The sequence below is a fragment of the Pteropus alecto genome, unplaced genomic scaffold, assembly GCF_000325575.1.
Source record: "Pteropus alecto unplaced genomic scaffold, ASM32557v1 scaffold155, whole genome shotgun sequence".
In the NCBI taxonomy this organism is placed as follows: domain Eukaryota; kingdom Metazoa; phylum Chordata; class Mammalia; order Chiroptera; family Pteropodidae; genus Pteropus; species Pteropus alecto.
Genome location: NW_006438113.1, coordinates 2,774,784 through 2,791,717, shown reverse-complemented (window position 1 = coordinate 2,791,717; position 16,934 = coordinate 2,774,784). Strand labels below are relative to the sequence as shown.

The 16,934-nt window shown below is 36.0% G+C and overlaps 1 protein-coding gene and 1 pseudogene across 2 annotated transcripts; both read left to right on the top strand.

Moving 5' to 3' along the window:
* The first annotated feature begins 410 nt into the window (after positions 1 to 410).
* Positions 411 to 16,552, top strand: GHITM (growth hormone inducible transmembrane protein). 2 transcript variants are annotated; one of them, XM_006915463.3, is made up of 9 exons: positions 411 to 558; positions 2,519 to 2,682; positions 3,658 to 3,757; positions 5,012 to 5,123; positions 5,588 to 5,729; positions 8,680 to 8,788; positions 13,072 to 13,260; positions 13,709 to 13,880; positions 15,124 to 16,552. In XM_006915463.3, the coding sequence occupies exons 2-9, from the start codon at positions 2,554 to 2,556 to the stop codon at positions 15,206 to 15,208; spliced, it is 1,038 nt and encodes a 345-aa protein (XP_006915525.1). In that variant the 5' UTR covers positions 411 to 558; positions 2,519 to 2,553; the 3' UTR covers positions 15,209 to 16,552. The 2 variants fall into 2 exon arrangements, with proteins under 2 accessions (XP_006915525.1, XP_006915526.1); XM_006915464.3 differs by having other exon boundaries at positions 456 to 630.
* Positions 7,011 to 7,129, top strand: LOC112482686 (annotated as a pseudogene).
* Positions 16,553 to 16,934: the final 382 nt, after the last annotated feature.

Below are 16,934 nucleotides of genomic sequence, written 5' to 3'. Positions count from 1 at the left end.
ATTTCAGGAGCTAATCTTTGGTATCAGACCCTAGAAACCAGTGGGCGCTTGTCTGAAATTGCCACATTTAGCACACTATTTATCTTGCAATACATTCTTGAGAAGGCACAAGGGAATAAGAGTAAAGGAACGGCCGACGGGATAATTTTTAATTCTCACACCATTCTCTTTCAAATTTTAAATAATTTTTGCAGCTGTTGCAAGTGAAACCGTTAAGACAAATAAAGCGAGCACTGTTACTCAGAGATAAAACGGCCTAAATGCCTTCTTAGTCCACACCCAAAACGCACACTGACGCTACGGCTACTACAATCCTCCACTGGCCCCGCCCCTCCATCCCGGAAGCCCTCCTCCCTACTGTGCCCGCCCTTCTCTCAGAGATCTGCTCATGATTGGCTACCGTAGTGTTTGTCGCTTCTCCGGATGTTGCGTCACGCAGGGAGAGGAGGAACTGCGCTCTCACAAACAGTAAGGGGCGGGTGGATCGTCAGGGTGTGCGCTTCTGCGTCTCTCTGGCCCGGAAGGAGACCAGCGCAGTTGAGGTGACTGGGAACTAAGGTACTGCTACTCCGAGCCAAAAGGCACTCGAGATCCACCGTACTCTTCATGCCAGTCCCTCGGGGCTTCTGGGTGCGTCTGGAGAGGGCTGAAGGCGGCGGCGCTGCTGTCTGCGTCACAGCCTGGCGGCACATCAGAATGGTCGTCCTGCGGGTGACCCTGTGAATGGGGACGGTGACTGCGGGGCCTAGTGTAGGTGGCAGGGATTCGCCCACGCGACCCTGCTTTCTCTGGGTAGCGAGGTGCTGAATCATACATACTGCTGGCCGGTACAGTCACCGTCCCGGCAGATAAGGAGGATGCTTGAGGCGAGGCTGCTGTAGACTTGTGCTCAGACTTTGGGAGGCCGGAGGCTTGCTGCTGGGTTCCTGGTTCCCAGCAGAGTCTCGTGAACTAGATGAGCTTTCTTTGAGGACTAGACGCCTGAGCCTCATCAGTGCTCACAGAAACGTACGGGGTCGGTGTTTTATCCATTTTATAGCTAAGGAACCTGAGTCCTAGAGGTCAAACACTCGGCGCGAGGCCACTTCTAGCATGCTGAGGTAGTAAGAAACTCTTCTTGTTCTGTCACGCGATGTGCTAGCGTCTCTGAGCCGGACCTCGTTCCCGGTCGGTGTGTTGAGGACTGAGGGAGCTAGATGCACAGCAACTATAGGCTGATGCAATGGCATGAAAGTGCTAGAAGAACTCGGTATTTTCCCAAAGGACAGGTGCCCGATGTTGTATGCCCAGTGTACGTAGAGCTGGTGGCTGAGCTGGAAGTACACTAGATAGGTATTTTTAAGCAAGGATTTTTAGCTTTGGGAGTTCTAGTTAAAATACATAGTCCTGCGTCCCATTCCTGGAGGTTGAATCCTTAGGACCAGAGTAAGACTCAGGAAATCTACATTTTGGGATACATCCCAGGTGGTTTCAATAGCTTGAATGTTTTTATATCATATTCTGTCATGTTTGGCAGAAATTTATAATGTTTGGTTCCCATAGATGTCTTACAGCCTTGCAATGCACTGTGACCTTGAAGAGTTACTCATCTCTTCCTTGGATGACATTTTTCCTATGCTCAAAAGTTATACTATGGAGTCTTCTTTTAAATTTCCCCGTTGAATGCTGATGTAAATCATAAGTGAAAACCACATTTATAAAAGCAATCACACACCCTGTAAATTCTCTTAAGATACTAACATCCACTCTATATTAGCCATATAACTTATTTGGTCATACATTTTGTTATTGTTCGAAGTGGGACTTAAACCTAAAATCTCAAAACTGGGTTTTGTGGAATGGATTTCTTAAATTCACATGGGACAAGCAGAGGATTCATTATTAATACTTAACCCATTCCCCGTTTGCCCAAAGAATGCTCGCTAGCAGTGCTTGCAGCATTACAGTCCTAACCTTGCCCCCAAAGGTTGCCATGAGATCTCGCTTTTATTACTGTTTTCACATCACCTTAGTATATCGATAGTCTTTGGAAACATGACATCATTCTATTTATAGCATTATTTTTTGGGTAGTGGTATTTCCATTTACAAAATATAGTAATTCTCGATTTCTGAAAATGTCAAATCCTAGAAAATCTAGCATTCCTACGCATGATGTTATCATTCTCGAATAGTTGTTAGCCAAAGATTCATTTGATGAATATAATTTACATATACATTTTTGTTACGTTAGGCTAGAGACAGTTCCGTTTAGAAATAACTCCAGGAACAGTTTTCCTGTTTTATTTTCACATTGAAAACCAGTCAGATTTGCTTCAGCCTCAAAGAATATGTTTATATAAAATTAAATTTAATGCTGGCAGCAAGCTGCACTTTTTTACTTAATGAAAAATCAGTTAAAAAGGTCATTTATTCTACCTTTTCTACTAAAATATAATTGGCTCCGTCTTGTTTCTAGACTCCCTATGGCCTTTCCTCACTTGGTTAATGTGTTATTTTTTGTCTCTGTCTATAACTAGCATTTAGATCGGTTTGGTAAACCTGGTGCACCACCATGCTGGCCGCAAGACTTGTGTGTCTCCGGACACTACCTTCCAGGGTTTTCCACCCAGCTTTCACCAAGGCCTCCCCAGTTGTGAAGAATTCCATCACGAAGAATCAATGGCTCTTAACACCCAGCAGGGTAAAGACAATCTGAATTGTTTTTATATTGTCTGTCTCTCTCTTTGTGCCCCTAAAACCATTTTTTTTTCTTTGATAATATGAAGCTCCCTACTCTACCATTAGTCATTTACTGAAACAGCCTTGATAATGTCCCAAATCAGCTCTTTCTCCTCATTAGTTTTGTATCATTCTATTCTATCTTTATCTCATATAAAAGAAAAAGAAAAAACTCCTATGTTTCTTTCCTTACAGCTCTTGGAGTTTCTCATTTAGAGTAATTTGTGAAGGATTGAGAGCTGTATGGTATAGCATAGAGATCGTGGAGCCTATAATCAAAAGCTTCAGAATCTAGGAATATGACCAGTTGACCAATAACTTGTTAAGACATTATTAAATATGTCATTTCAGCTCTTGTTTCGATAATGGCGAAATAAAATCTGTCAGGTTAGAGAGAAACCCATTTCCTTTGATAATAGATTTCTCCTCTAGAATGCAAAGTAGAAGTATAAATTTTGCAGTATGAGGTAGATAAGGAAATACACAGAATCTAGAGGAGACAATGTTCAATATTCTTTTCTCTTAAATTCACCGTTTCACTGTTGAAAAGGAGCTAAAATATAGGTAGTAGTCATCCCTCCCTTTTGCTTTCGTTAAGGAAAGAAACCCAGATGAAAAAATGTAGTTAATACTGAATGAATGTTTTTAAAAAGTTAGTGTTTAAAATATCATTCTAGAGATATAAATAAAATTCGTAGTATGAAATAAACAACTATTCTGAAACTTAAACTAAGAAGATGTAATGAATTAATGGGTCACTTCAAAGATAGAGTACGAGTAGGGTCTCTATGTAACTTTTTAGATTGGCTAACACTGCTTTCACAGTGAAATTACATAGAAAGTACCAAATTATATAGAGCTTTCTAATGTAATGAGATCTTCTGTTTCATTTTATTATTATTAACATTCTGTGTGTCTTTGTTTTCATGTATATCAGGAATATGCCACCAAGACAAGAATTGGGATCCGGCGTGGGAAAACTGGCCAAGAACTCAAGGAGGCTGCATTGGAACCATCAATGGAAAAAATATTTAAAAGTAGGTGTCAGTCTTTAGTTTTTCAACAAGGTTCATGAACAGCTTCCTAAAAATATTTACAAACTTGTGTATATGTTCATTTTCTGGGAAGAAAGGTAATCATTTTCATTGTTCTCAGGGATCTGATAACCCAGAAAAGATTGGTACTTCACACTGGGTTCAGTGGTTCTCAGTCATAGTGCTTCCTGAGAAAATTTTACTTTCATTATTTTTTTTAAGTATTATTAGATAATATGCCATAATCTAAAACGTATACTCTGTTAAGGAAGTTCATTTGAAGTTACGTAGAATCTTCATTAAAGCATATGATAGTTGTGTATATTTCAGGTCAAGATTATATCTTCAAAACACAGACGTTAATAAAAGCCTAGCTGTTCAGGAAGGGTCCTCTTAACTGGCTGCCACTCCAGGGTCTCTTCAATATCTTAATGAAGTCAGTTTGGTCCACAGTTTGGATTTCAACTTTGCAAGCTCAGAAACTAGTTTATGAATCTAGCCAAAGTCAGTCAAAGTACACTACTGCTCCTTAACCTTGCAAAATGTCAATATGTTATAGAGGGAGAGAGCTCTAATTAGTATCAGGGCATTGCTGATCAGTGAGTTGACCCTAGAAACCAAATTATGTGAATCATATAGTGACAGAACAGTAACATTCTTGATGAACAAATAGAGACTAACGGGGGGAATAAGAATACCTTCATCCAGTTAAAGTTGATAAGTTTGTTTCTCAGTACTCTGAAACAAGGGCACCCTCCCTTGATTGTGCTGCATAAACACCGCTTGTATTTTCCTTTAGTTCTTTTTTTTCTTTACTCCATTTAAATAAACATTTTTGCTAATAGCACTTTATATACAATGTGATATGACTGTTAACATTTCTTTTTCATCTTTATTTTCTAAGCATCATGTGAACGTATCCCAGACTCATCAGTAAAACATATATCACAGAAGTCTCCCCACATCTATAGGTACACTGCCTCCTCCAATTTTGTCGGAGTGAGATTAAAGGTTAATCAAGTCTGGTCCTTTTTGTACTGATTATTACACCTATGTTTCTGCAATGTTCTTTTTTACTAGACCCCTAATTTGGAGGCCATTTCTATGTCCCCGTATGTACTAATTATGGCTGTTACAAAGAAGTATGGTATATGGTTTGATTTCCCTCATTTAAATATTGGAAAGGGCTTACCACCAGCACTTTAATTTAGGTAAGATATGACATTATTTACCTGCATTTCTTCTTGTGTTCTACAGTTGATCAGATGGGAAGATGGTTTATTGCTGGAGGGGCTGCTGTTGGCCTTGGAGCATTGTGCTACTATGGTTTGGGAATGTCTAATGAGATTGGAGCTATCGAAAAGGCTGTGTAAGTAAATTGTTCCCAAACAATTCCAACCTTAAAGGTTTCACTTTTCTTGTCATCCTCATCTTTTGCCACTTTTGCTTTATGTCTAGTCTTTCAACTATGTAGAAATATACATGAATAAAATTAGAATCTCATAAGGTGACATTAAAGAATTAAAAATAAAAAAAATTAGAATCTCTTGTTTCCCTCACATATTTGTTCAAAACAAAATAAAAATCTTCCAAGTTTATATGTGTTTAAACAAAGAGAAAATGTATTGCTACGTATATAAGCCAAATGCTTATGTTTTCTATCATTTACTTTTTATAGTAACTCCAGCGTATGCATTATCATTTCCATGACAAATGAGGTGAATAGATTTAGAGCAGTAAAACAGTGTTTCCCAAGGCCTCCCAACTTGTAAATGATTCAAGCAAAAGTCATATCCCTAATCTTATAAATTAACCATATTGTGTTTTTTACAGAATTTGGCCTCAATATGTGAAGGACAGAATTCATTCTACCTACATGTACTTAGCAGGAAGTGTTGGCTTAACAGCTTTGTCTGCCCTGGCAGTGAGTAGAACTCCTGTTCTCATGAACTTCATGATGAGAGGCTCTTGGGTGGTAAGTAAGCTTGATTTTGTTTTCCTTTTCTACAACATATCAAAAGATTAGACAAAAAATACTCAGGGAGGGGTGTTAAATGGAAAGAATACCTTACTATATTAAACAAATTCAACTGAGACAAAGTAGGAAGTACATTCTGAAGTAAGTCAGCTATTCTTTGTTAAATATGTATTTTATAGCAGCAAAGGGGTTGGAAGCCAAATTTACAGGCACATTCTACTTATAGCAGCAGATATCAAACAGCCTTTATTTTATAGTAATTTACTAAAAAATAAGGCAGACCCAAAACCATGTTAGAGGCCAGTGGAAAATACCTGTCTCAAAAACCCAAGCATTCAAGTATTCTGAACTTTCTTGACCCTATATAAATTTATATATTCAGCAGATGTTTCTTGAGCATTTTTTTTTGCTTGATACCAAAAAATGATTTCAAATATGGTGCCTATTTTTCGACTGTCTGGCTGAAGAGATGAACTGCTGGAGTAAGTGGTAAAGGTTATACAATAAGTAGAAAGTGTAAAATCAGTTGAAAGACTGTTTTTGTCTTGGACTAAAAGGGAATTTCCATGAAGGAGACATTTCTTTTATCAGGGCCATTGAAGCCTAGCATTTTTAATTTTAGGAGAAGTTTGCAAAACAGCTTAAGCAAAAGAGGTAGTCAGTCAAAATGACTCTACAATCCTATTAGAGTGAAGTCAGAGTATTTGAGATCTGCAGTGTGAAGAAGACAGAAAGGTAATGTTTGGTTGCCAAGCTGAGGAGAGTGCCTACGCAGTGAGAGGCCATTGCAGATACTGGAATAGCAAAACTCTGATATGTATTTGAGTATTAAGAACTAATGTGGAAGAAAGAAGCAGGTATTCTAGCTGTGCCTTTGCAAGATCTGAAATGAGGGATGAGAGTGTGAACTAGAGCAATAAGTGTGAGACTGGATGGGAAGGGAAGACAGGAGAGTTTATATAATACAAATTTTCCACAGCAAACTGATTTTCCCCATAGGTAACCCAAACCCGTCTAACCTCCAAATCTGTAGTGTTTTGACTATAGTGTATGTTCCAAAATGAGAACTATTCACAGTAGCTTAGCTATTTGGACATTCCAGTATTCTTAAGATATTACTTCTCAGATGGGTGTTGTGAATTTCCTAGCTTAGAGAGTCATGAAAGCACAGAATAAGCATGGTGCATTCCCACCAGGAATGTCAGTTTTAATCAGAGGTAAATAATTTAAAATAGTGCTTTTTTAAATAAAGCAAGCATGGCTATTAAAACATGAGGAGACTACGGCCATGTCACCCTGAACGTGCCCTATCTCATCTGATCTCGGAAGCTAAGCAGAGTTGGGCTTGGTTAGTACTTGGATAGGAGACCACCTAGGAATACCAGGTGCTGTAGGCGTAAAAAAAATAATAATGAAAAATAAAATAAAACCTGAGGAAGATCAAAATATGCAAGAATTTAGCCCCTAAAATAAGACTTCACAGTTTTGTGCTTGAGCCATATTCTCAACCCCCTGTGGGCATAAGATTACTCTTACCTGCTGTTAAGGCTTAAGTAAAATTGTTTGGAAAGCCAGACAAGTGCTTCAGAGATGAAGCTTTTGGAGGGTTATCAGACATACACACAGATAATGTCAACATTTGTACGAAGTGCTTTTGGAACAGAGGAGAGATATCTGACACCTGTTAAGGCAGCTAAGGGACCTACCAGAAAAACTCTCCAGATAAGGAGGTAATCCTTGAATAAGTCAAACAATAGAAAGGGAGTATTTTTAGGCTCAATGAATAGAATTAAAGCATAACAAACAGAATCAAAGAAGCATGAAACTGGGGCATGTTTGTAGCTCTACCATTTCAGTGTAGCTGGAGCACAGAGTATGGAAAGATAAAAGGCAAAAAAAATGGAACTGAATCATGAATGACCTTAAAAGAAAAAGTTATAATTGTGATAAATATCCTGAAAATGCTTTGCACTAAGATGTATGAAGTAGTTTTTAGTAATTGTTTCGTCATTAGAAAATGGTAGAGTAGAACCCAGTGTGCTTTTCTATATTAGTATGAGTAAAGGCTTTAATTTTCAGCAAAAACGTGTTCTTTTTACCCGTACTTTACATCAAAGGTTACATATTCAGATGCCTGTGTCAGATAATGCAGATGAGTGAAGCAGACCTGGTATGTGGAAAGGGATTATTAGCAGCTAGAGAAAAGCCTTCTCAACCAAGAGCAATCTCATTCAATTGTTTTTTGAGTAACTGGCCAAACAAAATGCTTGCTGCCTGATTCTGTCCAAAGCCTGCAAGTTTGCAGTTTCTGCTTTAAATCAATCTCCTGAAGATTCATTATCACTTTACATTATCTGCTTATCTCCCTTGTCATGCATAAGGAATATTTAAATGTAATAACAATGGAATCTAACTTATGCACAGAAAAGAGAAGAAGACCAAGTCAGCCAGAAAACTGGGAGGACAGAAACATAAAATCTTTTTCCATGTGCTTCTGTCTTTCAGGTTTTTATTTAAGCAAATATGGAATTCAAGGCAATGTGCAATATATTCTAATGGGTATATCATGACTAATTTTTTTAACTTTTTGTTCTACCAAAAGAAATATAATTAAAAATAATTATTCTGCAATTCTTAAAGGGGTTTTGTTAGACCTCTTATCTAATAATAAAATTTTTAAAAGATGATGCTGTCAGTCAAAGCTCAACTCATTCATTTGAAGCTATCTGCAAAACTTTATGTATGGGATTAGGGGGCATTCTTGCTAACTTCACCAAACTGAAATTAACCCAAGGCCTTTATATGCTGGAAAAATATAGGATTCAGTTTATTGTCCTTCATCTTTGTAAAATGGTATATTGGTGGGACTTCCTGAACTTAGGATTTGTGGGTTTCTACTTTGTTGTTTTGTAAAGATCGATTTTTCTTAGTAATATGTGTCTTTCAGACAATTGGTGCAACCTTTGCAGCCATGATTGGAGCTGGAATACTGGTACAGTCAATACCATATGACCAGAGCCCAGGCCCAAAGCATCTTGCTTGGTTACTACATTCTGGTATGTTCAGGTTTTCAATTGTTATTAAACAGTATTGAATACTATCTTTTTGGTGACTCTGCACAACCATAAATGATGTATATAACTTAACTAAGCTCCATGTTTTGGAAACAGTTTCCTGTGCTTATTACTGGTTGTATAATTCCCAGATCTCTACTCTGGAAAGTTCATGATTCTGTTACTAAGACAGTGGACATCCCCGATATTATACTTGCATCCTTTGACAGTTCTATATATGTTAATATTTCTTTTTATGTAATTTGTCCAATACCAAGAGAATTTAAAATCTGATACACATCACTTGAGAATTGTTTTTGTTGTGTATCTTTAAAAAAAATAAAAAGCAGGTAAATAGAAGAAAGAGGTAAAATGTGAAAGAATAGGAGATTTTTGTAGTGGAGCATTGAAAAAAGAAAACAGTCAAATAGATCTTTGGAAATGCATGTTTGTGTCTGATATGCTTAGTTAGGTCAGTATTAAAATAGTTGTTGGCACCCAATATTGACAGATTTCTGGTGTGAAATATGTCATTTATATTCTTCATGTGCTATCTTTATTTTGGTAAATATGAGACAGCATGATTTCCCAACCTCGGTTTTTAAGTCTCTCTTCTATTAGGTATTAGATTATTCACCCATAAATAGATAGTATCTATGGAGCTTTAAAGGGCAAAACCTGTGTGGTTGAGAGCGAGGTGGTCTGTTATCTTCTAGTACCTATAACTGGCTTTTAATAAAAAAAAAAAAAAAATTACTCAAAATATAGTATGTGCATTTGCTAAGTATATATCCTTTCATTGAAACACCATAATCCTCACCATCTAAATTTTAACATTTACATTTATGTTTCTAAATCTCTGTATTGTAGCATCTTGGCCAATGAATAGAGTGTTGCACCTGTTTCCCATTTTAGACACTGAGTTTCTTGAGAAAACAAGTTCACTCTTTTTTTATCTCTGATAAATAGTAGTCACTTCTCAAACTGGATTAAACTAGCTATGTAGTTTTAATTTGAATATGTAAGCTTTCTACCTGGTTTGCTTAGAAAACTCTTGTAATCTAATATTGTAGCATATAAATTGCTTGAGTAAGAATATTTTATGTGTGCTGGGGGGTCCCCAAGACCACCCATTCATTCAGTGATTGATTTGTTAGGAGGAGTCACAGAACTCAGCATATAGTTTATACGCAGAGCTAAGGTTTATTACAACAAAAGGACATGTGACAGGATCAGCAAGGGAGGATCATACACAGTCTTTCACTGCGCTCTTCTTCCTGTGAGGGGACACACCAAAGATGTGAAAAGTTCAGTAATGTGCGATGTTTCTGCCCAGGGAAGCCCAGTAGAGACTCATTCTCCAAAGTTTTTATGGAGGGCTGGTCATGTAAGCACTCTGCTAGCAACTCTCAAAAGCCAGATTCTGTAGAGGAAAGAAGGCCTTCAGCATAACTAAGTGTGTAGTCTAACCCTATCAGTTACGGAATGGTTAAGGTGCCATGTTCTCAGATATCAGTCAAAGACTAACCTTGTAAGCAGGCTTTAGTAAAGATAGCCTTAGGCCTGCCATGTCAACCCATTCCTGCAAAGTGTGAAGGTCAATTTTTTTTTCTTTTTATTTTGTTGTTCGAAATTTCCTTTATTCTTCACAGACATCTTTGACAGTTGAGCAGACATTAGCATGTTCATTTCTTAGATGAGGAAGCTGAGAGTGGGTGAGGTCACATACCAAGAAGTGCCAAAATCAAGACTTAACGCCTCAATCTTATTTCTTCAAGACCCACACTTTGTCCATTTCTTTATTCATTGGCATGATTGAGATGAGACCCAAAGGTGGTTTGGATTACCCAAGGGCAGCCATTCACAGCTGCAAAGGGACATCAAAGTTGGCTCTTAACTCAGTATTCACATCTGAATACATTCCATTTTCATTTTTTTATCCAGATATTTAGCACCACCATGTAGACACCCCTGTGGTCTCAGGACTAAGCAATATTTTGCTGGAATTACTAAAATGCTCATTGAAAACTATTCTAATTGTTATTCCCCCAGTTTTATTGAGATATAATTGACACATAATATCATGTAAGTCTAAGGCATACAACACATTGATTTTATATATTTATGTATTGCAGAATGGTTACTACCATAGCTAATGGTTACTATCTCCATTCCATGTTTACCTTTTATTTTTCCTGGTGAGAACATTTAAGACGTACTCCCTTAGCAACATTTAAGTGTATGAGTCAGTGTTACTAGCTGTCAAAAGTTCAGAAATAGTAGAAGTAAAACCAATAAATTACTGAAATAGCAAATAGTAAAAATTTATTGTGCATACACCAGATGAGTTTGCAAGCCAAAAACACTGAATCAAAAATATGGACTGAGGCTCAGGAGTATATTATTATAAAGCAGTTTATATAGTGAGAAAGCAATGACTTCTTTACAGTGATTGGTTATAATATTAGAATTTTCTGTGGTTACCTCATATCAACCTTGAGAAACAGTTCGAGTTTTTCTTATGATTTCCAGAAGCATAAGCAAGAAATGACCCAGAGTAAGTTAGTCTTTCAATATAAGCTAAATTAAGCTTTATTTATATGACTAAACTGGTTTTGTCTGCCCAGTTTAGTCATATAATGTTAAAAGCTGGTCCTTGTTTCTTTTTTATTTTAATGTCACCATGCTGTTCCTTAGATCCTCAACCTTGTTAATCTTATAACTAGAAATTAAACCCTTTGACTAATATTTCTCCATCCTCCCCACTCCAATTCCCAGTAACCACCACTCTACTCTGTTTCTCTCTGAATTTTGACTTTTTCTTAGTTTCCACATAAAAGTGAGATTATACGATATTTATCTTTCTCTGACTTATTTCACTTAGCATAGTGCCATCAAGATTACCAACTGAGAGGGCTATTTCATATATATGTGTGTGTGTGTGTGTGTGTGTGTGTGTGTGTGTGTGTGTGTGTGTGTGTGTATATATATATATATATATATACACACACACACCACATCTTTATCCATTTATCTGTTGATGGACACTTAGGTTGTCTTCATATCTTGGCTGTTGTGAGTAATGCCACAATGAACAATGAAAGTCCTGATATCAGTCTCTTTTGATAAAAACCCAGGAGTGAGATTGCTGGATCATATGGTTTTTCTAGCTTTAATTTTTTGAAAAACCTTCATATTTGTTTTCTATACTGGCAATATCAATTTGCCGCATCTCAATTTTCATTCAAAATAATAATGTTAAGCTGCTGTTGTTAGTTTTGTACTTAGTTTGTCTTTAAGCAGCAAACATCTATTACCATTTAAGATTTTTATCAGAAAGTATCACTGAAAAATCTCTGAATAATCTTAAAAGTTTTGCTAAGAATTTTGCTGTCAATTGTAAAACTGATGGGAATCCTAATAGAAATACCATACAGAGGAATTTTTATCCAATATCTTTCCTATAGCAAAAAATACTTAATTATTCATCGTCGTGAAACACAATTACCTCATTACACTTGATCTAGAAACGTTATTCTCTTAAAAGAAACACACTAGTATTGAAATTTCAGTATGAGGACAGCTCTATGCCTATTCTGTGAATTAAACTGTGCACATTTAATGTTTAAGAAAAGGGTAAGTTTTGCTACTCACCACTGAAATAATGCCTTATCTAAGATTCATTTTTTAGTTGAGTTCTATTTACCTTTGCTAATTGTATTATTGCTATACCTTTTACTGTAATTTTTCTCTTCTCATCTCTTTATAAATATCTGGCAAATTATTTTTTAAAAGCTATGATAACATTCCTTATTACCCAAGATAACAGCAGTGCCTGCCTTTGAAGTTTCTACATTTTAAGATTAGCGCCATGTACTTTTTCTCTCATTTTTACTTTGTTTCTTCTTGGCAGCAGGATGTTTGCCCTTCATTTATTCATTTCAGGCTGTTTTAACTCAATTCTTACTTATATAAATATTGTTGAGACTAGTGTTAGGTTCATATCCAGTATAGTACTACACAGAATTTGACAAAGTTACTAAAAATTTAGATTAGTATTTGTACTTGTGTGAGGCGTTACCGTTGTGATTTAGAATATGGATAGCCACAAATTTTGGTTGTGGAATTTTGGGGGTGGTATTACCTAAATAAGAAGAAGACTTTTTATAATCTTACTGTTTAGCAATGAGTTGTAATATGTTCAAATGGTATATTAGTTAGAAGTGGCATTTTCCCTTTGGTCATTACTTGGTAAATGCTTAAGTGCCCACTTGTTCTTTCTCCAGGTGTGATGGGTACAGTGGTGGCTCCTCTCACAATATTGGGGGGTCCTCTTCTCATCAGAGCGGCATGGTACACAGCAGGCATCGTGGGAGGTCTCTCCACTGTGGCCATGTGTGCACCCAGTGAGAAGTTTCTGAACATGGGAGCACCCCTGGGAGTGGGCCTAGGCCTCGTCTTTGTATCCTCACTGGGTAAGCCACTGTGCTTTGACACTTGGTTCTTGGTTCATGATGTCACAAAAATCATCTTACGTACCCAGGTTTTCTACTGGAGGGAATTTATGTAGTCATTTTTAAAAGTTATTTAAAAGATATTTGCTAATTTGACTTGATTTTCCTTTTTGGCATCACGGTAAACCATCATTATTGGTTTTACTAAACACATCTAAAATGATAATGTTGGTCTAGAGAACTTGAAAATTGCTTTGATGCAAGAGCCTTCCTGTAATGTGGGCAAGTGACCCTTTACAGGAATGAGTATCGTGGGTTTTGAACTGAATGTACATAAAATTAGTGCTTGTACACACATTTTCTTATTTGTGCATTATAGCAAAGAAATTTTTTTAAGCAATGGTAATTATAAATCTGGTTATAGAAAAGTCCTTTTTTAAAAAACCTTTTTTTTCCATTTTGATTTCAGGATCTATGTTTCTTCCACCTACCACTGTGGCTGGTGCCACTCTGTACTCAGTGGCAATTTATGGTGGATTAGCTCTTTTTAGCATGTTCCTTCTGTATGATACACAGAAAGTAATCAAGCGTGCAGAAATAGTACCAGTGTTTGGAGTTCAAAAATATGATCCCATCAATTCGTAAGTAGTCTTTAATGTCTTTCCTTTATTACATAAAAACATTTGTGTTATTTTGTCCTATTGTTTTATGGCTGTATTAGTTTCCTAGGGCTGTTGGAACAAATAATACAAACTTGGTAGTTTAAAAGAAGTCTAAAATCAAGGTGTCATCAGGGTTGGTACCTTCAGATTAAGGCCCACCCTACTCCAGTATTACTTCATCTTAACTCACATGTTAATTATATTTGCAAAGATCCCGTTCCCAAATAGGTCACATTTACAGATGACCAAAGATTGGGACTTCAGTATATGTTTTGAATTCAACCTGCAACAATGTCTTTGTCAAATTTTACTATTTTACTTCTGTTGCTGTTTAGTCTATTCTCTCTCTAGTAGCCATAGAAATTTGATCATATTGCAACTAAGTGTGATAGTTAGGAATTTATTCAGTTAATTCAGAGTATTTTACCTTATGGTACTCTTGTTGGTCAATTAATTTAGTATTTAACACTTTAGAACTGAAGAAAAGATGTATTTGTTAAGTATTTGTTGGAAAGTATACAAAATCGACTTGAAATTTTTAATATGAAAGCCTATTTTATTAAAAATTGAAAACACTTCAATATGAAAATTTTATTTTGGAGATATTCAAATTTAACTGCTATTAAGTGTTACATAATAATGCTTTTTTTCCTTTTCTTGGCCTCTCCACCAAAGTAGGTTATTTAAACAATTTCTTTTTAGTTCAAGGGTGCTAGTCACTTTTTTTAAAGTAATTTTACCTTTTTTCTTTCAAACTAAAAATCTAATGGTTTTATAAAATGCTGCTGTAACACTTACAGATTTATAACAGTTTCTCTGGGTGGGGTGGGGGGCGGTGGCGAGGTGTTAAGGGGGTATATTATATTTAAAAATGCCAGACTTGTGTCTAACACATTTTGTGAAGGTGTTTCTTTGGTTTGGTTTTGATTCTTTTGTTGTCTGTCACCCATTTTTTTTAACTCAAGATACTATGCTCATAGTAAAGTGCAGAGGAAAGAATAATGATTTATAAACTACCCATTAACATTTAAAAGATGACTCTGCCAGAAGAAAATCTTGACTATGTTCTAGTCTAAGACTTCCTAAGTTGGCATCTTTTTAAAAAGTTTCCAACTTATCTACCTAGAGCAAATAATCAGTATTGCTTTTACTTTTCTCTATTAATAGTTTTTATCATTGTTATTAGAATTACATCATATTTAACAGGCATTTTCTTTTCTAGGATGCTGGGAATCTACATGGATACATTAAATATATTTATGCGAATTGCCAGTATTCTAGCAACTGGAGGCAACAGAAAGAAATGATGTGACTCAGCTTCTGACTTCTTTAATGCATCAGATACCTTGCTTGTTTAATAGGGGCAGATATTCATTAAGTACTTTGTTCAAGCAGCTTTTGTTGAAGTTTAGAGGGTAAGAACTTGTCATCATGTTTCAGACGTTCCAGTAATGTGATGCTTCAGGTGTGCGTTTTCTTCTAGAGAATAAATTCAGTAGTTCTCATCCAGATAACCACAAACATATCCAGTTCTCATGTTTGAGTAATTCTAAAATGAATCAATGAATGTGAAGACTGAAGTTTGTGTAGTGAGAATTTAACTTTTATCTATTTTTTAAAATTATTTGGTTAAGTAAAAATTTAAAAACTTGTGTTTACCTGCATATGTTTTGGAATGCAGAATATTAACCAGTCATGTCGTGAGTGAGGTAGAGGTTTGGTAAAGGGACCAGAGAGAAGTAAGGGGTCACTGGCAGTCTTTGAGTACTTAGAACTTAAAACTTGTGTAATCGGTGATGAGTCAGTGAAAGGGCTCTGGCTATTTGGAAACAAGTCATCTCTCTTTATATTTGTCTGCTAAATTTATCAAAGTATTGAGCATAAAACAAAGACGTAGGTGATGCATTTTCCCACTGTTCCTTTTCAGTGCTCTCTTTACACTGTAGATGTGATCATGTTTGGCTTCTCATTGTTTAACATTGTTTGAACAGTCCAGAATGTTAATCATATGGAGAATTCCTGATATATAAAATATCTGTGTATATGTGTATGAAAATTTTACTTTTGAATCTTTTAGAACAAAATGTTCTTAAAATATCTTCTCAGGATAAAATATCAACGCATGAAAATTGTTGTATTTTCAAGTATACAAACAATATGTTCATAATTACTGATTTTTTTTTTGCATATTTATTGAAATGTTTAATAGAATAGATGCTTGCCTTTATCTATTCAAGCTTTGAAGCTTTTATTAGAAAAGCCTATTTGAGGCTTACACTTGAGATTATGAAAGCAGTTTTTCTTCTAAGACTTGGTTTCTTGCGTTTTCTCTCAGACTGAGCACTAAAAAAAAGGAAAGCAAAGCTAGTCTTCATGAACTATATAAATCAAAAACTTAAGATGGAATGCTTCCTTAGAGTGTTCCCTAGCAGAATTTCTCTTCTTTCCTGCATAGACCATCACTTAACTCTCTTGTGACATTTCTGATAACAGTTATTTTTGGAAGTTCTTAATGAAATAAGTATATATGATTATTGAGATGATTTGTGTTCTTGATAAGTATTTATTACATAATCCAGAAATAACTATTCTTACCATCTCAAATTACATATGATGCTTATTTTTGAAATAATAAAGGTTCCAGCCACATGGTGATGTGTCTGTAGTTTTTCCAGATGAACCACATGTATACCTTTTGAATAGGGGATTGTTCAAGAAAGCAACTTAGTCTCTTAGCAATATAGTATACATATTACAGTGTGATTATGACTGTGGTGCTTAGAGGCAGACTGCCTTTATTTGAACTCCAACTCTTGCACTTATTCCTTATATGACCTAGGCAAATTACTTAACCTCTCTGTGCCCATTTCCTCTATAAAATGCAGATGATAACAGAACTACCTCATAGGGTTAAGGTGAAATGTGCTGGTACTTAGTAAGCATGGTGTAAGTTTTAGCTGCTGCTGCTGGTTTGTTTTGGCAGTTTTTTCTCTAAGAAAACAAGTCTTAAGTGCTAAACTGTTTTTTCTTTCC

What these genes read in the sequence shown, in the direction of transcription:
- GHITM (XM_006915463.3), top strand. Translation starts at nt 2,554, where the DNA reads ATGCTGGCCGCAAGACTTGTGTGTCTCCGGACACTACCTTCCAGGGTT. An exon ending in GGAGCTATCGAAAAGGCTGT is followed by an intron (nt 5,124 to 5,587) that starts GTAAGTAAATTG and finishes TGTTTTTTACAG; the next exon opens with AATTTGGCCTCAATATGTGA. An exon ending in TGCTTGGTTACTACATTCTG is followed by an intron (nt 8,789 to 13,071) that starts GTATGTTCAGGT and finishes TTCTTTCTCCAG; the next exon opens with GTGTGATGGGTACAGTGGTG.